Consider the following 27,570-nt stretch of genomic DNA (forward strand, 5'->3'; position numbering starts at 1 on the left):
ACATTTCAGATTTCAAAATTTAATTTTTAATTTTTTTAAAAAAAATAAAAATTTAAAAATTTTCTTTAAAACATCATTTTTACCAAATTTTCACTTTAATCACATGAAACTATGTATATATAAATACATGTATTTTCTTCATATGATATTATAATTTAAAGATCATTTTAATTTTGCCGTTGTTGTTCTTGTTCTTGTTTATATTACAACTATTACCATTAGATTCAGTGAAATATGAGAATTACGATTTATGAGTAAATAAGTACAAAAAGCTTTACTAAGGATTCCTTATGGGTTTAGTATGGGAGGAGGTCAATGGGAGGTGTGAAACCAGGAGTGACAATAATTCCTTTTGAAGTGGAGGAAGGGGTTTTCATCTGCAGAGAGAATGTAGACTCCTTAGGTTACAATGGAATAAATCAAGATTCTAATTTAGGAGTCAAGGACAATAGCTTACAAGAGAGGAGCAGGTCACTCCAATAGGGTGGAAAAGCTCAGTTCTGACAGGAAGAAAATACTAGTGAAGAGTAGATGGCTTTTTAGTCATGTGTGGAAGTTAAGAGCAACAGACAAATAGATTCTCAAAGTGGTTTCAAAAGGCCACTTGCTTGTCATAAATTTCCATCTTGCTCTGTGCTAGAGATGTAAGGGAAAGGCTTTTTAAAGCTCGTTCTGAAACCTAAAATGAGGTCTACCATAGCACTAGGTGGAATAGAAAAAGAGTACAGCTTTTATGTTCTAGGTATATTGGATGACAGATCTATGCTCTGGCCAGAACCCTTTTGGGATGCTATGCTAGTGTAAGTGTGGTCTGTAAACCAACAGTCATTCTGCAAGTGCAAACCCAGCCTGCTCTCTCAGTGGGTGAGGAAGTATTCAGCACTTGTGCTCAACTGTATGATAAAAACATTAGTATATATTTACACTGCAAAAAAAGTGTATGGGATCTTGGTCTTCGCCTGCAACTCTGCCACAGTCATTGTTTCCTACACTATCAACTGCATGGCTGAAATTTACCTTACTGTATCTTCATTCAGTAGACTTAAACTAATTAAATCCATATAAACTTATTTTGAATAGAAGTGCTTATATACATAATCTGTTTCAGTTGAAAATTGTTCTGTGAGCCCAAAAATGCATTAGATTTGTCTCTTTTTGAGTACTGCTCTTCAGAATCACCTTAGCAGCTGCTGCTAAATTTTAAGAAAGTTTCAAAAACAGTTTATATTATACTGGCAGAGTATTAGTCCGTTATATATTAACATTTAGTCCCAGATGGTGGACCTTTCTGATTGCCAGAGTCTTAGAGTGCAGTCCTATATATGTTTGGAAATATAGTTGGCTCTTTTCTTACACTGGCTTGCCATATGCAGATTGGAGGATGAGCAGATGGCACCATCCCATTCTCCTCAATGGTGGTGTGTTCAAGTGGCTGTGCCACCATTGGAAACAACGGGACTTGAGATCCTGCAGATTTTGCTGGCCACAGGGATCTGTCTGTCAGGAACAGAATCCACATGGATATGAAGAGCTGACTGTATCTCCCTTTGTGTATCATGGGACTTGTTCCTAGGGAATGTGCACAGGACTATAGAATTATTTAAATGCTTCTGTCTAGAATGCTATTTAATTTGTACCTATGAGGCATTATATTAGATACTTGCTTCCAAAAGAGGCAAGATGGTCTTCTACTAGTAATAGTACATTTTGGCATTGGAACTCTTCAAAGAAAGCTTGCCTGGTCAAATCATTGGTTCTTTCAGGAAAAAAAATCATTTTGTTACATTTTTGCACTGTTCATTATTTTTAGTGTGTTTTGTGGTGTTATGATATAACTAAACAGGTGATACAATGGTAAATTTTATTGTATGCTGCTTTTTAGTTCTCAGAACTGAAAAGTGGTATATAAGTTGGATTTATAAATAAATCCACATTCCTCCTACTACCATTTTTCTCTTGACTAATTAAATGAATCATTCACAAGCCAACACAGTGTTCTTATTGCTCTAGTACACTAGTAAAGGTGCCTTGTTGTTCTTACAGAGGTTGATTCCAGTCAGTTGAGACGCCAACTGTGTGGAGGCAGCCAAGCAGCAATTGAAAGAATGATTCACTTTGGCAGAGAATTGCAAGCCATGAGTGAACAGCTAAGAAGAGAGTGTGGCAAAAACACAGCAAATAAGAAGATGCTCAAAGTAAGTTTAAATGCTCTGGCACTACAATATAAGTTTGTGATGATGTGATCAGTCTCACAGGAAACACTGGTAATGTGTTGCTTGGAGAAGAGATGGTTAAGGGATAATATGACAGCCCTGTTTAAATATGTGAAGGGATGCAATATTGAGGCTAGAGCAAGCTTCTTTTCTGCTGCTCCAGAGAATAGGACCCAGACCAATGGATTCAAACTAGAGGAAGAGATTCCACCTGAACATTAGGAAGAACTTCCTGACAGTAAGCGGTTCAGCAGTAGAACATGTTCCCTTGGAGAGTTATGGAGTCTCTTTCTTTGGAGGTTTTTAGGCTGGATGGCCATCTGTTGAGGTTGCTTTGATTCTGTGTTCCTGCATGATAGGTGGTCTCTTACAACTCTGTGACCCTATGACATATCTAGATTGTGAGGCAATGAAAATTAGTGATCAGTAATAATGTTGTGTTTGACAGTGATGGGATTCTTTTTCAAGTAATAGTCCAAATAAATATATTTTAATACTAATAGAATGTATGCCCAAAACGTTGGTTTAGCAAATCCTAACTTCAAGCCAAAGGGGAATAATGTGTTCATCAGGCCATGAGTGCCCCTTGAGAGGGTGCTTCCAGTGACCATTGCAAAAGCCCACACACATTCACATGTTTCAGACAAAATGCTGTTTTTGTACCAAAACCACCTTTAAGGATAAAAAAAATCTCTTTTGCAAGACCATTACATGTTCTGGAAAGCTCCCTCCACAAAACACCTTGAAAGAGGACAAAAAGTGACTAATTTTCACTTCTGGTTGCCCAGAATTACATCCTTATGTCCTGCAGACCTCCAGAAGAGCCAGGAATTAGGCAGTATGGCCCTCAGGAGCATGGCCATTCCTGGCCTAGGGCTGTCTGGCTACTTGTGGAGCCACTTGTTCCATATGAACTTGACTAGTGTCACAAGAGCATGAGTGATCTTTTGAAAATATTGCTGCTTGCAGAAACCCCCTTGTTGGCACGTGGGAAAGGACTTTGTTCTGTATGATTCCTAAACTTGGAATGCACACTTGAGTTACAGTTCATTCCCGTTTTTGTTCAAGAACAGGGTCAAGATGAATAATTTAAACTTGGCTTCAAAAGATTGTTTACATTTTAATGGATCTATTTGAGTAGTATTGGGGGATTTAAACTGTTTTTTACCATTCTCAAATGGTGGGGTAGGACCCCCTGGTAAGCATGACACTTGGAGGCCCTGATCCCTCCTCATCTTCTTCCCAAACCTTTTCTCTCCTCAAGGGGAAGAGAAACACAAGGAGGGCATTTGGAGCAGTCACCTCTGACTGAAGAGGGGAGGAGGGCAACAGGGAAACTTGCTGGACCACAGCCTTTGCTTTCTTCCACCACCCATCCCTTCATTGTCCCAGTTCTCAGGATGAGATGGTGCTGCATGAATATATTCCTGTATATTCCTGAATGTACAGAATGTGAACAAAAGTGTGCACACTAATATTTTTTTTAATTATTTACTATATCTGGGGAGGGGGGATGCAGCATTCACATTTGGATGTAAAAGGGCTCACAAGGGTAAAAGCTTGAGAACTACTGCTGCATACTATTTAATAAGCTCTTACTCTACAGAGTGGACATTTTATCATGATTTTAAAGACACTGAAAGAGGTATTTGGAGTGTTATGTTTTAGAAATTTGGTGCATAGGTAAGAATATAATTTTAGTTTTTATTTGAGCGAGATAAAAGCTTAAAATAGAAAGCATTTTTAATTTACTTCAATTGGATAGTTATAGCTAGACTTCTGTAAAATCTGGTAATAGGGAAGTAAGCACTGATTTTTCAACAGGATGCATTTAGTTTACTGGCATATTCGGATCCCTGGAGCAGTCCAGTGGGAAACCAGCTGGATCCCATTCAGAGAGAGCCTGTCTGTTCTGTTCTCAACAGTGCAATACTAGGTAAGTTTTACCAGTTATCCTCTTTGTAACTAATAATCATATCTTAAACTAAGAGCACTTCTGTGCCATGATAGTGCAAATCATAGTGGGTCTTAAAATTTTGTGGTATAGAAGGCAAGGCTGAAATTTTCAGTAAATGTGCAAATTGTTACTTCTATCAGTAACTGATTGGGATCATTCGCCCTAGCTTGTGTATAAACCCAAAACCAAGCCCATTGGCATAAATATTAATATTTTCTACTCAGTCTATCAATTAAGAATCAGTGAATGTCAATACTGACCAGGTTTTGACCAAAATAAACACACACATGGTTTTATCCCATTTTAAATTAGTGTTTTAATATGATAATTTGTAATTGTTTTTAGCTGTATTCCATTTTATTCTGTGCTGTTCACCAGCTTGGATCCCATGCTGAGAGAAAGAAATATAAATTAAATAATGGAGGGCTGGATTTTTTGAAAACGTAATTGCAAGGTAAAAGTGATTTTTCTACATTACAAATATTCATTGTTGGATGTTTTCAGAGACACACAATCTACCAAAGCAGCCTCCACTTGCACTTGCAATGGGACAAGCTTCACAATGTCTAGGATTGATGGCCCGATCAGGAATTGGATCCTGTGCTTTTGCCACAGTGGAAGATTATCTACATTAGCTATGCATATGAAGATGATGTCTGAGGTGTGTGATGTGGCATATATTCAACATGAAAGTAGACCAGCTCTGCCAACTGGGAGTTTGGATTTTAAAATTATGTACTAAGGACAGGTCTGTTGCTTTACATTGCTTCCTAGTTTACAGCATGATGCAAATGATTTTCTAAACTACTGTTAGGAGAAATTTTCCATCTTTAACGAAAGTAAAATATCATCAGTAACATCAGATCAACAAATCCTTGAATCGTTCCAAACAAACCAAAAAGGCCCTACTTCCTGAAACATAGGGTCAAATAGATAATGTTGTGGATGTGTTAGTATGTGGGTGATGTAAACTTCAAGCAGGATAATTTGCCAACTTCCACCCCCATTATTACATAGATCAATCAGTGTAATTTGCAAAATGCATAAGTACCTGACAGTTTGGCTGTATAGTATTGATGGGAAGAAATATTTTTAATGTGTACTGTAAAACTTGAAATACTCAGGAGCTGAGTGAATATGTTTGTTGCTACTTAAAATCTCAACCTGTTTCCTAGTGGTTTTTGTTTTAACATGGTCTTTTCAACTCTGTTTCCTGTTTAATTGCAGACAACTTATGTTGTAGACTCACCTGTTTAACTGTTGTATTATAACAGTATTACATGTCAACACAGTGTGGTTATGGCCTATTTATATAAAAACCAAATATTTAGTCAATTTCAGTCTTAATTTAATCTTTGTACACCCTGCATTTTTAAAAGTGCTTAAATGAGTACTCTATTGCAATAAAATGTAGTGATATCATCATTAACCAGCCATTAAATACTTCTACTTATGGGAGGATGGCTACCTTACCTTTTTGCTTGTCTTACATTTTGGATCTGAGTAAGCAACTTCTAAATTTGCATTTAGATATGACTACTTTAAAGAAAGCACCATTTCTTGAGACATGGTCATGGTCCTGTGTCTAGCTAGGACTGCATGTGTTAAATAGGTTTCTGTGTTTAGCTCTCTCTCATCTATTTTTCTGCTGGTAGTGGCATATTTTTTTTCTCCTTCCCACTTCATCACTTTCCAAAAAACCTGCTGAAGAAGGCTTTCCCAACCCTCAACATACATGGGGAAAAGAGGCAGGAAGGGCCATATTCTCTGGATAGATGCCACTGCTGGCTAGTGCCCATTTACATACAGACGTCAGTTTTGCCAATACCGAGAACCTCAATTGTTGGAAATCGGCTACAGCAAACTCATTTTTGTTACCTTTACACAGAGAACCCAGCACTGTATAAAGGAGGAAAGGTCATGACAGACAAGGCATAAAATGTTTAATGATAAATGTGAAAGATAACAAATCCAGTCTTTCAGTTAAGAATGGATAAATACTATCCACTTAAGAGGCCCATCTGTCAGTCAGTCAAAAACTGAACTGGATAATATGTAAGGATTTAGAAGACATAGGATAAGGTTGAAACTTGAATATAACATTTGTACAAAGTTACAGAAATGAAAACAATGGAATAGTTTCACAAAACATAAACGTAACTAAAATCTATTTGCTCATTTTACAGTGAAGTTCTATAGGTCGGTTTTCATTTTTGAAGACATCCAGTGTTTTGTAAATTTCTTTGCCTTTTGCTTTTCCATTTCACCTAGGGGAAAAGCAAACACGTAGTTGTGACATCACTAATGCCAAGCTTAAGGATATTTAAATTACAAGCTATTATTATTATTATTATTATTATTATTATTATTATTATTATTATTATTATTATTATCCCGTCCCTCTACAAGATGCAATCCGGGCAGTTTACAAAGATTAAAAAGCATATATTTCAACAACCTCAATCATAAGAGAAACTCTGTCCCCTTCTGAAGCTGGCCCCTGCCATTTAAATCCTCTTCCCACACCTACTGCCGGCAGTCACTAAAATGTCAGATTCACTTACTGTGGAAGAGGTGACTATTTCCTTTTACTCCACAGTAACTGTGAAACAAAACTATAAAGTTCAAAACGTTACTGGGAACATTTGCTTAAACTATGTCAGTCCCACCAGTGGTTCGTATGTCAAGAACCACTGTGCCAAAGAATATTCTAGGAACTTAAGAATATTCTCCCATTTTCTCATTCATACTGAGATGCCCTTTTGTGAAGGGTTTTTGCCCAAAAACATTTATGAAAATTTCATTGAGGCCCCCAAAAGTGAAAAACTTTTGAAAGGTGCACATAAAGCCCCTTTAAAACCCTTACAGTGCTCTCGCAATACACAAGGTTCTCACTAATGGCGCTTGAATATCTGTGATACTTCAGATAGGCACCGGGGGGGAGGGATGGATCCCCGCAAATGGGCAATGACAAGTGTACTCTGAAAATCAGTAATTCACATTGCTTTACCCTAAAGTCAAATGGGTCTTAGTGCATTGAAGTTTTCATAGGATTCCTCTCCCTCAAAAAGTAGACAGTGTCACCTAAACCAGTGGTTCTCAACCTTCCTAAAGCTGTGACCCTTTAATACAGTTCCTCATGTTGTAGTGACCCCTAATCATTAAAATTATTTTTGTCTCGGTTCCTAAGACCATTGGAAATATGTGTTTTCCAGTGGTCTTAGGTGAGCCCTGTGAAAAGGTTGTTCGACCCCCAAAGGGGTCACGACCTACAGGTTGAGAACTGCTGACCTAAACCATTATACATGTAATGGACTCTACCCACAAAGAACACTTAGGGAATTTTGATAATGGAATAAAAGTTCTTTCCTAACAAACATTTATTTAGCTAAGTTTCTTCAACCTATAGGCCTCTGCTTGTTTCTTTCTGTCTTGAGGGTATTTGGTTGCCATATCCACTCTACCTCGAAGCTTTTATTCATACACTCATCTCCGACGGATTCCTCTCAAGTTTAAACCAAGTCTAGACTTGACAAATTTTGGACAACACATATAGACAATGCATGAAGACCACTTTAAATTGTTCCAACATGATGAACATTTTTGGATATCAACCTGCTGTGTGTACCAGGAAATTCAACCTGAACCCAATGTACAACTGGAGGAACATAAAAACTCACCCCAGGAGTTATTCACAAACTGGACTGCAGCTTTTTTAACTTTACTTTTCTTGTTTTCAACAGAAAAATACTGGTTTGCTGAAAAGACAAATGGGTAATTTAATCAAGCTATGCAAACAGATGATTATATATTCTGCTGATGCATCAGGCAGAAGTCACAGTACCTGTAGTTCGGTTGGAACCTGCTCCATACAGCTGCCTTTGTATGAAGTCTTTCGCTGCTTGCTGTTGACTGTTTGTTAAACTCTGATCTTTTAATCGGACAGCCATGTAACATTCTTGGAGCCTAGTGATAAAGGAAAAGGTTAGACATTGTTATCCCTTGCTTTACTGGAACCACTGCATTCAGAATGTTTTAGCCAAACAATTTTCAACTTCCTGAAATACACTGTTTTCTTATTAATATAACTAATGATGACATGATTTCCTATGTATTAAACAACTTTCACTTAGACTCAGAATCAAAATTAATCCCTTTACCACAAAGAATTAGCTCTTCATTGCCAAAAAGTGATATCTTACTTGACCCCCACTGCACCATCTCAGATGTCTGGTTCACACATGGTACTACCTCACAAAAGACAGTTGAGAAGGATGTGGGGCTTTCACAGCTACATGGAGATGCCCTTTGTGTTAAAGAGGACTAGACTACATGTGGTGCTCCAGATGTTGCTGAAGTGTACCTTTCATCAGCCATAGCCAATCATGGGAATATACAGTACACGCGGGATCACAAATTGCCTACCATAGGGGAAACGGATGCCTCCATATGGATGGTACCCATGTGGTCACACCATTCTGGGACCACAACAAAGTACAATTCCCAGAACTATACAGCATGGAGCCAGGGCAGTTAAAATGGTGTCAAACTGGATTATTTCAGTAGTGTGGATCCAGCAAAGGTTGTGGCTCAGTTTCAACCCTACACCATCACAGAAATTACTTGATATAGAACTGTGAATGTTGCCACCATATTTCCCATTTGTCTCATTATACAGGTGACTTTTGGTATCCACTGGGGTTTGATTCCAGGACCCTCACTGGATATCAGAATCTGTGGTTGCTTAAGTCCCATTAAATACAGTGGCATAGCAAAATTATGTCTCTTATATGAAATGGCAAAATCAAGGTTTGCCTTTGCAATTTATATATTTTAAAAATATTTTCAAGTTGTAGATGCTTGAATCCATGGATAAAAAAAATCTGTTTCCGAATGACTGTTTCAGAATGCAACACAAACCTGCAGTACATAATGCAGTCTCTCTACAGTGCTTTTTCTAGTTTCAACTGATATTTAGCCAATTAAATGGGTGTAAAGGGATTGGTATTATCAATCAAACATACTCAGAATGAATTAAGAGGGTTTTCTTACTTCTATATGGCATACTAAGTAAGAACTGCTAAGCCATACCTAGTTTGCAGTATTTCATTTCCACTGTCTTCATTTGAATCTTCTTTATCATTTTCGGATTCATTTTCATTTTCAGATTCTTTTTCGACACTCTGATCTGTTAGCAATTGATACACTGAAATTTATTTGATTCCTGTATGATGTCCCAACAGTAATTGCAAAGTGTGGCCATCTTTAATTAAGTAATTGCAAGTTAATTTAAGGCATTATATAACTTTTTAGAAGAAAAAGAAGTGATAAATACCAATTACCAAAAACGGTATTAAACAAAGCTAAAAATGTAATGCCTCTCTTACAGTAAGTATACTATTTCACTGGTGTTATCTGTCAGATCTAAATAAAAAACCCACAATAATAGTAATATATATAACTTGGAGCAGAATTTTATACATACCTTCCTGTGATTTATCAGGCAGCTGTTCTTTACTGAAGAAAAGAAAGCTGTATTTAGGAAGCCGTTTATAAACCTGTAGCAATTATTTATATATACAGTAATTCAAGAAGTATGTAATATTTGTTCTGAGGACACAAAGAAATCAGAAGACTAAGTAAGGAAGGCTTTTGCAGGTGCCCAAAAGCTATGCTGTCCACACATCTCACATATGAATACAGAGACAGTTCAAACTAGAAAAAAGTTAGGCTCTCTTTTGAACTACTGGCATTAAGAGCAGTAGTTGACATGCAACAGGAAAACAAGTCAAGCAAATCACCATTTTTCTGAACTGCAGCCAAAGGCAGCATATAGTTAAACTGAAGTTGGGAAATCTGTTTCTGCCCTCGAACTTGTTCGGCTTACCTTTTCTGTGCTGATGACGCCAACTCTTCTAACACACTGGCAGGAAGCAGCTTTCTTTTCTAAAATGAATGAGGATGATTCATTTATATCCCACCTTTCTCTCAATAATGAGACTGAAGGCTGCTAACAGCATATTTATACAGATCAAAACTGCAAAATGTTCAATAAAAGTTAAATATAAACGCTACTTTAAACATTTAATTTATAAAGGTAAAAATAATAAATATTAAAACATCGCTTAAAAGACTAAATACAAAGTTTAAAAATAGCACCCACAACATTAAAAGTTGTGATATTTGTAAGTGAAGCCTGTTTCCAGATAATCATCATCAGCCCTCTAGTAACACAACACTAATTGCACACCTAGCCTTCAACTGAGAGTTTATATCGTTGTCAAAGTATGCTTAGGAGTTGACAGATTGGTATCTTGACCACGTTTCATCTTGTAAGAAGAAAAATAGTTAATGTGAAATTAATTCATTTGGTCTTTGCTCTTTTGTGGCTTTTAGTCTATGACCAAAATTGTTGCACAGGGTTCAAGATGACTAGATTAAATCCAAGAAAACCTTTCTCACAAGGAACGGCTGTGTTACTTTCAGTATTTTTAAAGACCTTTTTGAAATTACACCCTAAACAAGCGATACATACATACAGAAAAGCAAGAAATATGAATTCAAGGATTTTGGTTCATGGTAACGTCCAACTCATACAGTGCTAGAATCATATATCTCTTTTAAATGTGATTTTGTTGTTTGGGGCTTTTGTTTTTTAGATTTAGGACAACCAGAAAAAGGTTGTCTGCAGAAAGATTTGCATGTTACAAAGAATATAAGTATCAAGGGCCGCACAACACGATACACAACTAAATGAGAGTGTACAAAATTTTAGTGTCCTGTTTGCAGAACATCCCAAAATGTAAGTACTCAGATGGAGATGGGCTACTCTGTCTCTCTAGTTGCTTTGGACGTGAGTGTGCCACTGGGTGCCATGTGGGCCGGAGCATCTGGCCATTAGTCCAAAAGAGCTGAAGGGTAAGAATTTCCCCACTCCAGTTCCCTGCTAGAAAGCCTCCACAATGAATAAGGAGAGAAGATACGACGTTATTACCTTTTGTTCCTTGAATAGTTCTTCTCTGTGTCTTCTCTTTTCTTTTAAGAGAGCCTTGTCTCTGAGAAGAAAAGGGGAATAATCACTATTTACATGCTTCATGATACAAAGAGCTATCTACAGCACCATTACCTTTGCATCCCAAAAGTGGGTATAGCCAGAGCAGAGTATGTATGCTTGCTTTTAAGAAGTGATCAGTTGCTGTTATCACTCCAAAGCCCCTGGCTAAGGATTTGTTTTAATGGAAGGAAGGAGTAATGCAGCTATAAGACCAGTACAGCACACTATAAAACAAGCTCCCCCCTTCCTTCCAAAAGACCTAGTGCTTTACAAAATGAACACAAGTTCATTGATGGTCCTCTGGCTCTCCAGGACGGGAGGAGATGAAGCGCCTCTCTGTGCCTTTGAGCTGCCTTCCCCTCATGGCAGCCCCATGAACTCCATAAGGCTTCCTTAGACAAGGAATACACAAGAGGTGGCTTTGGCTCTGAAGTATAACCTACAGCACTGGATACTCATCGGTGGTCTCTCATCCAAGTCCTAACCAGGCCTGACCCTGCTTACTTTCCAAGATCTGAAGGGATATGGGGCCTTTAAGGCTGCGATTCCCAAACTCCGGTCCTCCAGGTGTTTTGTATTTCAGCCCCCAGAAGCCTCAGCCATGAACCACAGAGTCAGGAGAGACCCCAAGAAGGGCCGCCCAGCCCAGCCCAGCCCCTCTCTGCCATGCAGGAACTCTCAATCAAAGCATCCCTGGCAGAGGGCCACCCAGCCTCTGCTTCAAGACCTCTTGGCCAACAGTCTGGGATTCTGGGGGCTGAAGTAAGTCCCAAACATCTGGAATGGCAGAGTCTGGGGATGATGAGTGGCTGCTTTGCGGTCTTGGGTCCTTGTGCTACATTGTATATGCAGCCAGGGGCCTTAGGCTTCTTCCCACCTCCGCTCCCTCTCGGCGGCCGCCCGACGAGCCTCCGACGCCGCCTCCCTCGCGCTCTCGAAGGGCACCTCCTCGGGCGCCTCCTCCTCCTCCGAGGAAGAAGAAGAAGAGGAGGAAGGAGCAACCTCAGCAGCGGCGGCCGAGCGGGTCCTCCTTCGCGCCACCATCTTCCTCGCCCGGCTTCCGGTTGACCCGGAAGTGGATAGCCTGAGCGGAAAAAGAAGTGACCAAACCGTGGGCGGGCTCCGCCTCGAAGCCAAACAACGCAACTTCCGGTTTGAGTGCTATTGTTGGTGTGGCAAATGCTGTTCCAGGGCTGCGTCCACACTGGGGAAATAATAACCCGGTTTGATAGCGCTTTAATTTTGTTGTCTGTCTCTCTCGTTTCTATGGAATTCTGGGAGTTGGAGTTTGTTGTGAGCTTCGCTCTGGGCCCACAACAAACTCCAGCTCCCAGAATTCCATAGCAGACAGAAAGTCTTTTGTCTAAAGTTTGCCTCCGTAAGTTGAAAACCACTTGAAGCCCCGTAAATATCCACCATTCCCAAATAACCTTCTCCTTTTGAGACTATGAGAGCACTGCCTTAGTGTCTCAGAGCAGTATCCACCCAGTGAGAGCTAAAGCATGGTAGTAGTGAGTCTGGAGCCAATGCATTCCTCCTGGTTAGTGATTCACCCCATTGAGGAAGAGGATGGGAAGACTCTCTTTCCTCCTGCCATTCAAGAGGGTCTCTGCAAATCAGCTTTTCAGGAGGCACAAGAAATCACAGAGGCCAGCCTGGTTTGAGGATAGGACTAGGACTGGAGACCAGAGTTCAATTCCTTGTTTGGCCATGGGAACCCATGGGGTGGCTCTGGGAAAGTCACACCCTCTCAGCCACTGAAAATCCCATGATAGGGTTGCCTTAGGGTTGCCGAAAGTCAGAAACAACAACAGTGGGATAAGGAAGATTCCCTCCCCACCTCTTTAAGCACAAGGGAGACTCTGGTAAGCACTACTCATATATATATATATATATATCTCAAAATGGAAATTACAAAACTGCATTGCAATCAAAAAGATTACATTTCTATTCCACGCTATGAAAATCCTGAGTTCACTTCCCATACTGAACTTCTATCAGTATTATCAATGCAGCAGCACTGATTTAATAGCGACCTAACAATACAGCCTCACGTTTTAGATAAGGAAAGTTATTTTGGAACAACAAAGACAAAAGCACCTTTTAAATTTATTTTTGTCCTTTTAAAATGACACCAGCAAATTAAAAGACTATAATAAGTAAGCCCAGAATTATATTCAAACAAGTCCAGAATTGAAAAGGAACAAGGCATCTATACTATGCAAGTGGATGCTATTCCATATAGGCATTCGATGACTCTTATACAATCAGAAATGAGATCCAGTATGATATAGTGGCTTGAGCACTGGATCATCACTTATTCAGATCCCTGCTCTGCCATGGAAACCCACTGGGTGACTTTGGGCAAGTCATATCATCTCAGCCTCAGGGCAAAGGCAAAGCCCCACTGAACAAATCTTGCCAAGAAAACCCTGTGATAGGTTCACCTTAGAGTTGCCACAAGTTAGAAATGACTTGAAGTCACATAGCAGCAAGGATTAGAAATAAATGCAGTCTTAGACCTGAATATTTTAGTGTCCATCATCTTGAGAAAAACTGCTTTGTTTTATTAGTTTTCTGCAAAGATACTTGTGGGTAGACTTTATTAAATGCTGCCATTTGACCATCTAGTTATTGACTCCTGTAATTTTCCCCTCAGAATTTTACATTCAAAAAATCATTCTGTGAAGCATACAGTTGTGGTAAAGTCCCTTGACGTTTAAGATTGACTAAAGACATAATCTGATACTCCGCAGCCCAAATATCTTGTTATTACGCTATTTGGATATGTAGGCCCTCTCTTCACATAAACTGTTTTAGTTCCAACAAAAATGATGTCCTTGATATATTTTTTTGCTTTGCTCATTCTGGTAATCAGATGGAGAACGATGATCTCTTTTGTTCAGTGAGATGTTCAGATACCATTGCTGAATAACAAGCAAGGTGTCCTCTACCGGTTCAAAGTCCTTCTAGTGTTTTCACACTGTTGAATTTAACAGTTCTGTTTGTTTCTTTGTGCTTCTGATCAATGCTCATGAGATGATCTCCGTTTCATGGCGAGCAAGTGCAGGGGGCAGCGTAGTGCCACAGGGGCCTGGGAAATGGAACCTGAAACATAAGATTATTTAGGACTTAAACAGTATTTCATCAAATAACACATAAATATTATATAAATACATGTTGATTACTATCTTAAAACCCTAACCCAAACAAAGATATTGAGGGGAGGGGAGCCAGGCTGTGGGCCAGTCCTGTAGCTCTTTTAAAAAGAGAGTTAACTCTTTTAGCTATTCTCCCATTTCTTGAACTAGTTCAAATATGATCTTTATTTCTTTTCCCACTGATTTCTATGGTATTAAACATACTTAGGCTCTAAATTATTGCTGCCATACGTTTTAGATGATGGGCAGGTTACTCTTGTACACATCATACTTGCTCCTTGCAGGACAAAGAGATGGAGGGCTTCTCTTAATTCTGCCCCTATGAGTGGCATGCCTGGTACCTCTGACATGGGCACCAGGCATGCCCCTTTTCAATGGCTGTTTCCAATTCTAATAGACTAGGCTGGCTTTCTGTTGTCTTCCATCAGCAAGTGAAGACATTTTATTGATGTTGGCCCTTGGTATGTAAGCTGGTATGTTGCGAAAAGCAATTTTAATTGTTGGTGCTGGCTCTATCTTTTATTACTATGTGTTTCATTGACTTTTAGGTTAGGTTTTAATTAAGACTTGGTTCTTATTCTGTAATTTAGCATTTCTGGCTATCTTGATTGGCCTTTTTTGGCAGAAGAATTAATGGAAATCAGTAAGTAGGTAATTAAATTTCCTCAGGTATTAAGGTAAAAAGGTATTAAGATATTACCTGAACCGGTCTGTTGCTGGAGTGCTTTGCATGTTGAATTCTGCGACTGGCACTCCCCTAGCAGATACCTGAGGAGCAAACATAGCAGCAGGATACACTATAGAAGAAGTCCCAACCTGAAAAAAACAAGAATATATCTCATCAAGATCACTATCTCAACAACTACTGAACAACAAGCATTAACACTGCAGCCAACTACTTTAAACTGGTACAGAAACCAGGATTCCCAGCCTCTAAACCAAAGACTGTTCCAACAGCAACAGTAACCTTTAACTACATTTTTGTAAGCCAGCTTTAAATATTTGTGAATACCATTTGAATTGATAGAGGCACATTGCATTCTGCTATGGTTAACATGAAAAAGAATAAAAGGAAGAATTTATGTGGGACAGAGTGGAGAAGGCGATACATTTCCCCATGAGGCACACTACTGATTTGTAAACAAAATGTTATGTTTGCATGGTGAAAAACATAACTTCATTCTACCTTTAAAAATCAACACTGATCTGGTAACTAATTTAAGGTAACCTTTTTCCAATCACAAATTATTGGGGGGGGGATGTAATAACACTGTGCAATCTAAAAGTGATTATCACCTTGGAAACCTGCATATCCAGAACACAGTATTGTGGCGGATGTAAAATAATGTTTACATAGACCATTAAAAACCTTGAACAGTTTATCAGGACCTCGACAGTTTTATCTGAAATCAAGACAGCAGCATCAATGTAAAGACATTTTGTTTCAATAACAAGCACATGTATCAAACCTGGCAGCTAAAATATCTCTTTGTTGTTTTAATTGAATTCATGCTATGGAAATATTTCACCATTATTTGATAAGATTTCAGCAATTAACTGTTCAGCTCTGTGTTATATCAATATAGAATAGTTTCATGACCAAAGCTGCATTATTCGACATCCTTGCATGAAAACATGTAGTTGTAACTAGGCTAGTGTCCTTAAAGACAATACAATAATTCTTTTAAAAAATAATTTACCACCAAACAGAGGTCACAAATCTCAAGTTCTTTTTCAACCTCTGTCAGGATGTCAGAATCTAAAGTTTCTCCAAACCACACAACATGAGGGCGCAAGAGGCCACTGCATTCTTCACACCTGCAAAAGAAGAATAGGATTTCTGGAGTAAAGCTATATCAAATGTTTAGTTAATTTAATCCACAGTCTGCTGAAATTATACCAGGTTTACTGCAAATTTAGATTATTTATTTTAAACTATACTGTTTTAATCTGAAACAAAACCACATGGGAAATCAATTTGATAATTTATTTAGCATCCAATAATTCTAAAATGCTTCAAAATGTCATCCAATCTTGAAATGGCAATTATGCAATAAAGAGTGTGATTCAGCCTTTAAAAAACTATTTTATGTATTACTGAGTTTAAAACAGGAAAAAACCAAATGCTTACATGTTCTACAGCTAAAACCAATGGAGCATATACATATTTAACTTGGTTGGATTATGACCAAATATCAAATTTACTTTGCCAAATAAAAGGCTGTGTTGAGTATGAAGAAGTTACTATCAAAATGTACTTCTATCTTGTAATAAATATTTTCTAACAATTGAGTGCATTGTATTTTATGATAAAGAAAAAATAGGATTAGTTTTGCTTTAATAAAATGGTATTTTTCCAAAACCTAAACACTGTACAATGAACAAAAGGAATGGCAGCTGAATTCTAAGCATCTTTACTTAAAATTAAATCCCACTGCACTTAACAAGACTTACTCTGTAGTAAGTATACACAGTTTTTCAGAATGCAACATAGGATGGTATCAGACTAGTATCTCTCCACTGACAGAAGGCATCTGTCAGCAGAACAGGGAAAGGACAGTTTTCAGCAGTTCTCCCTCCTCCTTGCAGCCCCCTGTCCTCTAAAACACTCTTCTAGGGGGGCTGAGAGGTCCTGACTCCTTACTGCAGATTTTGAGAGATGTAGGAGACTTACACTCCCCTGAAATTCCCCTTTGGATGAAAGCATGACCAAAACATGAATATGTTGAAAATGCTTGGATTACAATTAATGAGCATGGTGGAACTCTCACACAGCTCTGGTCTGTTATCTGACAAAAAAGTTCTATAATCCATATAGTCATCAGCCCAAACTCCTTGTTTTAATGGCTCAACACCCACCGAGGAAGCTCTTCCACTGGAATCCGGGTATCTTCTGCATCACGATCTGGAGCACTAGAATTGAGGACGGGGGAGGGAGAGTAAACTTTGAAATAAACAGTGATTCACAATATTTGTCAAAATCAGTATCGCATTCTCTCTCTTATCAAGGAAATTTCTCACATATCAATAATAGTAAGAATATTGATTCCAGTGATGTAATCAGTACTACAGGGACCACTTTGTCCTGAAAATTAGCTTGAGAGAAGTGAGAGCAATTTTCTTACAGCATAGTGGCAAATAATGGCAAATGAAAATGTTTTTAAATTCCATGTAATGAAAATTGTCTCTCTGCTGTTTCTTTATAAAAACATTTTTAAATGTCTTAGAAATTGTTTCTCCCAATAATGTTAATAGCTATATCAGACTACTCTTCAGTTTCTTATAGCATGGAAAGGAGATAAGAGTACAGTACAACCTGACTGACCAAAATTGTCTAAAGGACTGTTTTGATCACACTTTGCTTAAGGATGGAAGTTCCTGTGAAGATGCACCCCACAAGTTTGGGGAAATACTCTTGGTGGATATTTCCATCCCTTTCCCTCTGTCTGAACAGAAGAGCTTTGTATTTACAGACATCTAGTATGTATGTGTGTGTGTGAATGACTGACTGACTGAATCTCATCTCTAATGTTCATTCAACTTTTCTTAGGAAAACTGTCCCTAGTAGAAGGCAACATTTCTATCGCTCCCCACTGACTCAATCTGTCGATATTACAGCACAAACCAATTACCCCTTCCCAGCCAAAGCAGAACAAATTGGACTCTTGTGATTTGCTGTTACATTTCCACAACTGGTGCATCGCGTTTTGAATAAGCTTCCTGTGAAGTTAAAAACAAAAACAAATCCAGATTATATCTTTAAATTTTGCCTTCTTTTGGTGATGCAAAACTACTAACAAAGAAGTGCAGATCTGATACATGTTGCAGGAACTTAACAATTCTAACAAGGAACAAAATACTTGACTTGCAAGTGAAATTGGCTACCCACAGGAGATATGTTGAACCAATACATACAAAGCAGGTCAATGCCTCCCAATGACTGCAGATGTAGCACATACATGCTATATAAGTCTGTAAAATACTTGCAAACAGACTTTGTAAACCTACATTTCCAAAATTATAAAAAGTCTGCCTTCATATATAGTAAACTTGTAAAAATAAGTGAGTTAAATATAAGATCAAGATATAAAGACTTTGGTCACATGCTGAAAACTGGGGTACTACCAATTTCCCTTTCCCACTGGAGCTCTTTGGATGATCCCCAAGCCCTCAAGAACAGCAGAGGGAGCTGGTAAGGAGCTTCAGTAAGAAATGCTGTCCACACCCCTGGGAATTCTGGTTTGTGCTTGCAATTTTTACTCTGTCACCTCAAATATAATTTCTAACCTCCCTTTCAGTCACAATTTGCACAATACACAGGAAAGCCATGGAGATTTCATCATGTTTTCTTTTTTATGAAAATGCAGCAATCAGAGCCATGGTACTGGAGCATGGCATATTTTCAATACTTTTTGCTACACTGTTTCCTCACTACTTTTTGCTGTGCTGTTTCCTTCCCAGCCCTATGTCATGGGTAGTGACCACCCAGACTGTTGCAGCTTTGCAAAGGAGCACAGTGTTCACAGCAGGAATACCAAATAAATCCACACACCTACCACTATTGTTACCAGCAGGCTAACCACCTTCTCTACCTGTCTCACCGTCCCACCAGGCCTTCAAATTACTGAGGCAGCCATGGGTGGAAGGTGCCCATAGTTGTGGGATAGAAAGAGAGATCAGCTTTGCAGGACCTAAAAAGTAGCAGGATGAACAGAGACTGGAGACAGGGCATAAGCAATTCCAAGTGGCCCCACTTAATGGCAGGCTAAGAGGACAGCCCTGCACAATCCAAAGTTAGCTAAGCTACTGCTTCAGGGACATTTAAGACAGGAAAGGAGAGGGAAAATGTCCAGTCATAGTATATGGCCAGGTCTGTTACTAGTATGTGCATTGTTTATGCTGGGAAATGCCCAAAGAAAAACCCAAATAAAGGATAGCTATAGGAGGCAGCAGTAAGACATTGCTATGAATTCTCACCATGAATTTCCAAGAGGTGCTTTGTTCCTGCTTTTCTGTGGAGCTCATCAATATTCTGTGTGATGACCACAACGCTCCTGCCTTGCTTGCTAAGCCTGGCCTCACACTCTGCTATAGCAATGTGTGCAGGGTTTGGATGTTTAGTAAACATAAGCTCTCTACGGTAATGATAGAACTCCCAAACCCTAGAAGGATTTCTTGCAAAAGCCTCTGGAGTAGCCAATTCCTGCCAGGGAAGAAATCAGAAATTAATTGAAACATGATTATGAAGCCTCATTTTCACTATGAGCAGTTATAAAAGCAGAAAAAGAGCTTGGCATTAATACAATGCACTGCAATATTCAGTATGCTTAATAATGAATAGGCAACAGTAAGAGGATAAAACAAAATAGAAATTTTATTGAACAATACAAAAAGTAGCTTGAAAATAAAACTTGAAAAGCTAAAGTTAGGAGCCAATCAGTAGCAGTATCATACAAAACAGAAGCCAGATCAGAGTCTCTGTAACAGTGAACTGCATTTGGCTTCACAAAATCCTCTCCGCTTTTCTCTGGACACATTATAAGTGACTTGCTCACTGCAGCAACACTTAAATGCTAAACCATTATTACTGTCATCCATACTGCAAATGGGGGTGGGGGACTGAATCTGAGTGACACTGGATTGATTAATTTAAGGCCATGTGGAGAATTTGTGATTAAGATGAGATTTGGACCAAAGACTTTATACCAAATTCCTTTAGTGGCTATGTTGCTCACATCCATTATTTTCTTCGGCTTTTGTTTAAATGATATGTCACATTGGGGGGAAATGAGCAAGGGGTGTAAACCATAAAGCCACCCTACACACCTCAAGTGAGTGGGGGGAAGAAGTACATGTATTAATGTTTTGTAAACAGATGATGTTATTTGTGTACGCATGCACACACGCGCACACACACATGCAAGCCATATTTAATCAATATAGCCTAAATATAAAAAATAACAAGTATAAGGAAAGTATGACCCCCATATCCACAGGACTGGTAAGCACAGTTTCATTTACCTGCCTCTCTAGGCATCTGGAGGTCCTCCAGCATGAGTCTATGGAAACTGACCACACAGTTACACTAGAGGACTTGGGTATTTCTAGAGAAACCACATCTACTGGCTTCTGGGGGTCATCTGGTGTGACTCTATGGTCAACCTCTGCTGTAAATACAGTATTTGTGGTTAACCAGTTTCACTTATCTGTGGTAACCATGGGAACACATCCTCCACAGATACTGGGGTCATATTGTACTGCAAACATCAAGTGGAAAATAGGAGAAAACAAGCTGTTTCGGTTTCGGATTGTTATACCCTTAGCTTTCCTCCTTATGTACTGATGGACATCATTGACCACTCTAACTAGCTTACATTTCCAGGTTTTAAGATTCTACTAGGTTCCTGAGTACTACTAGCACTATCAAGTAACAATACTTAGCATTTTGGAAATGCAGGTAAAGATTAGTACATACCTGAGCCTGCCATTTCCTCCAGTAGCCCCCAGCACCTCGGAAGGTTGGAACACCACTCTCTGCACTGACACCAGCCCCAGTAATAATAGCTATATGTTTTGCTTTAGCAAATACTTCTCGAAAATCAGCAACATCTTTAAAAAGAAAAGGAAGAAAAGTCAATTTTCCCACAATGTAAAGTGACAGCACTTAAACAAACAGAAAACTATTTTCATAAGGAAGCGTATAACATAAGCTGAAATTTCCTGTTAGCTATAATGATGGCTGGATAGGAGGGCACAGGACAAATAATTCTCTTTTATTCTGAGCAATGTGGCCAGAGTTTTATATCTTAACATTTCTGGTCTCCTGTTACTGTTGGCACTACAAATACTGAATTGTTTCAGTAAATATTAAAACTTAGTTCTAGGAATATTAGCATACATGACTATTAATTGAATTCATCTGCTAAAAAGAGTATCCTAAATTTTTTACATGTTAGCCATTTCATGGGTCTGTTCCCACTTACCGGAAAATCCACTTCATGAACCAATTTCTGAAACTGGTTCTGAAAAACGTAGTTCCCACTATGTTTGTGCCAGTTTCAGGAATCGGTTCAGTGGCGGGGGGGGGGGGGATAGCTTGATGGTCCGGCCCATCTCTGGCCTCTCCTGGCCCTCAAATCCCCGGCCCAGCCTCCTTACCGACTTCTTTGGCCACTGACCGAGTTCCCTGGGCCTTTTTTTTTTAATTTCCCGGCGGAGGGGGGGCCCGGAAAGGGGGCGCGGAGACCCCGGGGGGGGGGGAGCCGGCAATGAGGTCGCAAGGCTACCAGCATCTCTCCTTCTGGCCTCCCTGGCTGCAGTAAAAAAATTTAAAAGCCCAGGGAACCCGGTCAGCATCCAAAGAAGCCATGCTAGTTCCCCACCCCCCCGGCTGGGCTGCCAGTGGGAACCAGGCCAGATTCAATTTTGATTTGAATCCGTCTGGTTCCACTTGGGCTGAATCAATTTATTTCTAAATAAATCGATTAAGACCAAAAAACCCCATTTTCCCAGCGTCTTTTAGACGCGGGTTAAATGGACAAAAAGCATGCCCCCCCCTTTTTGAAGCAATTTCTGAAATCAGATTCAATGGGAACCATACCCATTTAACCTTGAATAGGTCCAAAATTTGTAAGGTCTTGGTCTCCAGTTAAGGGATTTTGGGTAGCAGAGCTATAAAGTGCTGACAATCAAGGTGTGGTCTGCTGAAAAGTTTTGAATATATGAATGTTATGCTAAGCAAAACAGAAGATTATACAGTGGTCCCTTGCCTTACGCGGGGATCCATTCCGGACCCTGCCGCGTAAGGCAAGTTCCGCCTAGGCTCGAATCCCATTGAGGACAATGGGGCTTGTGCACATGGCGGTGCGAGTGCCGTGGGCGCAAGCACCATTCATTGAATGGTGCAGGGCTTCCAGTGTAAGCTGGAAGCCATGTAAAAGGTGCCCACATATGACACGGGCACACTCTATCATCATTACCCCACCTTTGTCTGAACCTGAGACTCAGGCCCTTTAAAAATTTAAAACCACTGCAATTAAAGCACTTACAAAGACTTAAGTAAAAAATATAAAAAATACACAGTTATATAATTACATACATCAATTGTAGAATCATAGAGTTGGCAGGGTCCACAAGGGCCACCTAGTCCAACCCCCTGCCGTACAGGAATACCCAACTAAAGCACTCCTGAAGGATGCCCATAATGTAACTAAACTATCCACCAAATTGAAACCATTGAAAGAACCTTTTTAATAAGCAAAAAATAAAAATAAAAATTTGGGAATAGCTCAACAGATCCCACTGATTACAGAAGCAATTGTCTCAACCAACAGTGGTCTCAGGGTCCAAGTGATTCAAAGGGAAGGCTCCAAATGTTCACCTCAAGGATCATTCACTTCCAAATAAAAAGCAGTTTACAGACATCTTATCTTGCAGAAGGACGTGAAGAATCTAATCTTACTTGAACTGGGCCGCGTCATTTCAAAGCAGGTCCTTTGTTTCTTAGAAGAAGCAGGTTTAAGTCCACAATATACTTGGGAAACCAACCGTCTCGTAGCAGAGTGGAAAAGATTCATCAGGATCACCATACGGTACTAACTGTAGAAAAAGATTAAACAGAAAACTATGAACATATTTGCTTGACAAGCAAATAACAAAGCAGCTCTGCTGACACACTGGATATTTTCACTTGAAATTTAGGGTATAGCTTGTTGTGGTTAGTGACCTGCTTCTTCATTGGACTGGTTAAGGACTTCACGCTATGCTCAGAAAGAGTTTACTGTATCTCCTGACATGCTCTGGAAATACAGACGCAGTCTTAGGTGCACAAGAAATGAAATCTCAAGACGTCTTCCCATCACAGCATAAAAAACATCCACAGTACTGTAAGTGCTGCTATTCTGCTTCTCATCTTGACCGTTATGTGTTAGAATCTCTCAACAGTAAAATCCTGGTCTAAATCCTATTGTTTATTCTAATTAGAATAGACCCACTAAATTAAGTGAATTTACCTATGTGTTGACCTGCTATTTAACAATTGACTCAATGAGTCTTCTATAGCTGTGATCAATCAATAAGATTCTGAACTGTGATGGTTAACTTTTGGGGTCTTTTATTTAAGCACTAGCCAAAATTGACCAGGAATTGCCTGTAGCCAAATAACAAAGTAGAGAAGGGACATTAGGAGGAACTAAGTCAGAAACAACTTGAAGGCACACCACCACCACAGTAATAAACAAGTAGCATATCTAATAGGAAAACAGATTCATGTGTTTTGAACTAAATCCAATTCAAACCCAATTAGAAGCAATCAACTGCAGTCAACGAATTATGTGAATAGTGAATAACAAATCCCATCCATAACTGTAGGTCCAATTCAGCTGTTCGAATATTTTCACTCACATGGATTTGGGTGTCCTAATCTCAATGCATTTGTAAGGTGCAGAGTTTTTTTTAACAGTAGGGCTTATCTCCCCCAAACAGTTTGTTTTGTGTTATGGGCTGCAGTGGCTGTTGTTGTTTAGTGCCTACAAGGCGTTTTCCACTTATGGTGACCCTAAGGCAACTCTATTATGGGGTTTTCTTGGCAAATTTCTTCAGAGGGGGTTTGTGTTTGCCTTCCTCTGAGGTTGAGAGTTTGTGATTTGCCCAAGTCACCCAGTGGATTTCCATGCCTGAGTTGCGATTCAAACCCTAGTCTCCAGAGACATTAGCCCTTATCAGATGAGTGTGGAACTGGGGGCTTCCTCACTGGGTGTTCGAATTTCCCGTTATTTCGCACCATACCACATACCAGCATCGAAGGCCCAACCACACAACGTGAATGCGCGAGCTATCCGAACGAATGCGTCATGGATCTCTTTGGAGCGGTTGGCAGTGCGCGCTAAGGGATGGCGCTATCCTGGATGGGGCTCTGTTCGATCTCAGTGCGAATGGGTCTGGGTGGACATACCCGTCCTGAATTCATCGCAGAACCCCCAGATCCAATTTTACTTCAGGTGGGCTTCCTCTTGCCGGTTCCAGGGAAGCGGAGGGGGGCGGTTCCCAGCGGTCCTCCTCCTCCCCTCCTCCCGGCTGAGACGGCATCCTGGCTGATCCCAGCAGGGAAGAGGCAGCGGGGGCCGGGATGGAATGCGGTTCCAGGCCAGCTCCTCCTCCCTCCACCCCCGGCTTGGAGCCAGCCTAGGCGGCATCAAGCGGAGGAGGAGAGGAGGCCGTTGGAACGGCCGGCGACGCGCGATTCAGCGGCCCGCGCCTGTTCCTGCTGGATGCAGCCCAGCGGCCCAAGCCGGGAGGAGGAGGGGAGGCTGCTGGGAACCGCGATTCCCGTGCCCCCCGCGCCTCTTCCTGCCTGGAAGGGCAAGGCATTCCTCCCTCATCGGAGGGAAGGGGGAGGAGGAAAGACCCTGGGCAGAAGGCAGCAAGGGAAGGCATCCTTTAGGAGCCGGTCTTTTTCCCTGCATCCCTGCCTAAAGCCCTCGTCGCTGGGCATTCCTTACTTGCAGGAGGAAAAATATCAGGTCCATGAACGGAGCTCCCTGTCAGGCAAACCCCCCCCCCTTTTCAAATTTCAAACAATTTTTTTGAGCGCACATGCGCATGGTTTTATCCCGAGGCCAGATTGTAGCCAGGCTTGCACTGCTTTCTGCAGAGGGAGAAAGCTACAAATGTTGCAAACAATCAATGTTACATTTTACCCAATTTTTTGAGCAAATTGCGAATGATTGTCTTTTGAGCAGATACAGCAAGGGAAGACAAGGGACTAAGCTACTGTGCTTTTAAAAGGTGGGGGGAAAAAAACCCAAGAGGCCTGTAGATGAGGAACAGAGAGGAATGTAGCGATTGGGGCGGCGTTGTATCGCAATTGTTACTGTGCATGGGCTGGCTTCTCCAGCTGTTTAACCGGGCTGTCATGACGTGACCTCCCCTATCACCCGGAAGCGTTCTCATCAAGGTTGCAACAAGCAGGGCACCATGAGCTATGTGCAAGGCGGCCGATAACAAGATCGGCCAATCCTCCATGTTGCGCATCCAGTTGTGACAAACCATTCTTGACTGAGTGCACTTCGCGCGAATGCCTGATTGGCCAATTTGAATCATGCCAATGCGGAGGGACTCCCAGGTATTATGGTTTGTGCCGAAATAGAATTCGAATCGCCCAGTGCAGAAGACCCCCAGTTCCACACTCATCTGATAAGGGCTATAGTCCAACACTCAAACCACTAGCCATGCTAGCTCTCATAGAGGACCCAAAAGGAAAGGAGGGGAAGGAGGACAAGGCACGATCTGGAGGTGCATAATATCCAATGCACCACTGCACTGAAGCAAAGGGGACCTGAAACTACACCTGTCCCTCCACATTCGCTGGGATTAAGGGCACAGGACCCCAAATATGGAAAAACTGCAAATAATATACTATGCTTTTACCTGAGAGAACACCTCTCTAGGCATCTCTAGGTCCTCCAGCACAACTCTGTGGTCAACATCTGCCAGAAACTGACAAAAGAATTGCGCAGAAGGAGTTACAAATGCCTAGAGAAGTGTTCTCTCTAGGAATCTCTAGGTCCTTCAGTGTGACTTTTGGGTAAAGTTGACCACAGAGTTGCACTGGAGGACCTACATATTCCTAGAGAGATCGTATTAATAAAAACATGAATAATCAAAGCCGCAAAAGGGGAGGGATGAGTGTAGTCAGTTACTGGATGCAAGCTTCTCAGAGAACAAACAGACAACATATAAATTAACAGTCAAGTTTTCTTTCCTTCCTTCCTTCTGAGAAGAAAATAACAACGCCTGGAGGATTAGAATTGGAACAGCTTTACTTTTAATTCCAGTTTTAAGGTTTGTACGGAGTTTTTAATACATTTTAATTTTTAATGTCATGCTTTTAACTTTTAAAAACCTTTAAAATGGTTTAATTGGTTTTTGAAAACTAGGTATCTACATTTTAATGCCACTGTTTTGTTTTTAACCTACACTGTTTTAAATGTTTTAAAGGCATCTGGAGTCCCTATATTAGGAGAAAAGCAGTGCAATAATAATAATAATATTGCAATAATAATCATATCCTCCGTTTCAACCTTTTGTCCAGGAGGAATTCCAGAATGCTCTCTATCTTGAGCATGATTAAGAAGCATGAATGTATATTTATAGGGTTGTTTTAAAGCTTTTCCATGATCAGGTCCTGCTGGGTGTCCTCCATTTTGTGGTGCCTTGTCCTCCTTTGCAGTTGTGACATCTGGCCACAATGGGCATGGAGCATGGAGGGAGCCCTTTCCCTTCCTAGGGCCTTTCTTCTGAGGAGTTATGGGAAGGAAATAGGGACAGGGAAGACAACAACGCAGAAGGCATGACGACATGCAGATACACACATGGGGAAACGAGGAACCACAACACACACACTAAGGAACAGCAGCAAACTGGGGGAAAGGAGGAACAACAACAACAACAACAACACACAGAGACACTCTGGGGGCGAGGCGACCATCTGCCATAACCGCCAAGGAGGGGAGGGCACTTGGGGGGGAATGGAGGACGCTGACCAAAGAAGCCAATCAATGCAAAGCCATGCTCTTCGTCCTGCTCCAAATGGGGGGCGCTTGGGGATCCCTGCCGCCGGCCAATAAGGCTGGGAGGAGCCGTGGGGGGGGGGGGGGGGGAAATAAGGAACCACCACCAAGATGGCAACGAGGCCACATACCGGGGGCCAGCTCCTTCCTCCTTGGCGCTCTGCCGTCTCAACTCCCAAACCAGGCCAGAGCCTGCCTCCTGGAAGGAAGGAAGGAAGGGAGGGAGAGAGGGCTGCCTGCTCGGGCTCCCCTCAGCGCCAGGCCCAAGCCCTGCGACTGCCTCCTCCGCCTCAGCAGTGCCTCTCAGGACCGGGCTTGCTCCCTCCCCGCCAGGAGGCCGCGCTGCAGGGGCGGCAACCGTAACCACCACAAGCCCCAGAGGAGGAGGAGGAGGAGGCAAGGGCGGGCCCAGAGAGCCGGCCTCTGCGTGGAGGGTGGCACGTCGTCTCCCTCTCTCGCCCCAACCGAGGCCCCGGCTCCAACCACGGCCTCCGCGGCCCTTGGGGCTCCTCAGGGACGGGGAGAGGAAGAGCACGCTTTGCCCACAGGGAGACATTTTGTGGGGCTTCATTGTCTGGAAGGGAGGATGCCCGGCTTGTCCTTCTCTCTCTCCCCT

General features: G+C 40.9%; 3 protein-coding genes across 7 annotated transcripts in view; 1 reads left to right on the plus strand and 2 right to left on the minus strand.

Annotated features, from left to right (window-relative positions):
* Positions 1-8,258, plus strand: part of RANBP9 (RAN binding protein 9) — a 39,726-nt gene extending 31,468 nt beyond the window's left edge. For 2 of the 5 annotated variants that reach the window (XM_042463753.1, XM_042463756.1), the window contains 3 exons: positions 2,044-2,195; positions 4,038-4,149; positions 4,675-5,628. In XM_042463753.1, the coding sequence (XP_042319687.1) occupies positions 2,044-2,195; positions 4,038-4,149; positions 4,675-4,805 (395 nt within the window). In that variant the 3' untranslated portion in view covers positions 4,806-5,628. Of the gene's footprint in view, positions 1-2,043; positions 2,196-4,037; positions 4,150-4,674; positions 5,629-7,579 lie in introns of those variants that run through there. The other 3 variants (XM_042463755.1, XM_042463754.1, XM_042463757.1) reach the window with 3 other exon arrangements.
* Positions 6,097-12,313, minus strand: NOL7 (nucleolar protein 7). The gene is made up of 8 exons (XM_042463759.1): positions 12,102-12,313; positions 11,165-11,225; positions 10,058-10,116; positions 9,656-9,687; positions 9,262-9,358; positions 8,015-8,136; positions 7,851-7,928; positions 6,097-6,437 (listed from the first exon to the last, which is right to left on the minus strand). The coding sequence occupies exons 1-8, from the start codon at positions 12,266-12,268 to the stop codon at positions 6,364-6,366; spliced, it is 690 nt and encodes a 229-aa protein (XP_042319693.1). The 5' UTR covers positions 12,269-12,313; the 3' UTR covers positions 6,097-6,363.
* Positions 12,314-13,321: 1,008 nt separating this feature from the next.
* SIRT5 (sirtuin 5) lies at positions 13,322-27,304 on the minus strand. Its single transcript, XM_042465708.1, has 9 exons — positions 27,086-27,304; positions 22,847-22,983; positions 20,861-20,994; positions 19,363-19,588; positions 18,018-18,105; positions 17,245-17,298; positions 16,086-16,203; positions 15,086-15,201; positions 13,322-14,332 (listed from the first exon to the last, which is right to left on the minus strand). Exons 2-9 carry the CDS (start codon positions 22,971-22,973, stop codon positions 14,257-14,259), a joined length of 939 nt encoding a protein of 312 aa, XP_042321642.1. The 5' UTR covers positions 22,974-22,983; positions 27,086-27,304; the 3' UTR covers positions 13,322-14,256.
* Between the last annotated feature and the right edge of the window lie 266 nt (positions 27,305-27,570).

Source organism: Sceloporus undulatus, chromosome 4 (genome assembly GCF_019175285.1).
Source record: "Sceloporus undulatus isolate JIND9_A2432 ecotype Alabama chromosome 4, SceUnd_v1.1, whole genome shotgun sequence".
NCBI lineage: Eukaryota > Metazoa > Chordata > Lepidosauria > Squamata > Phrynosomatidae > Sceloporus > Sceloporus undulatus.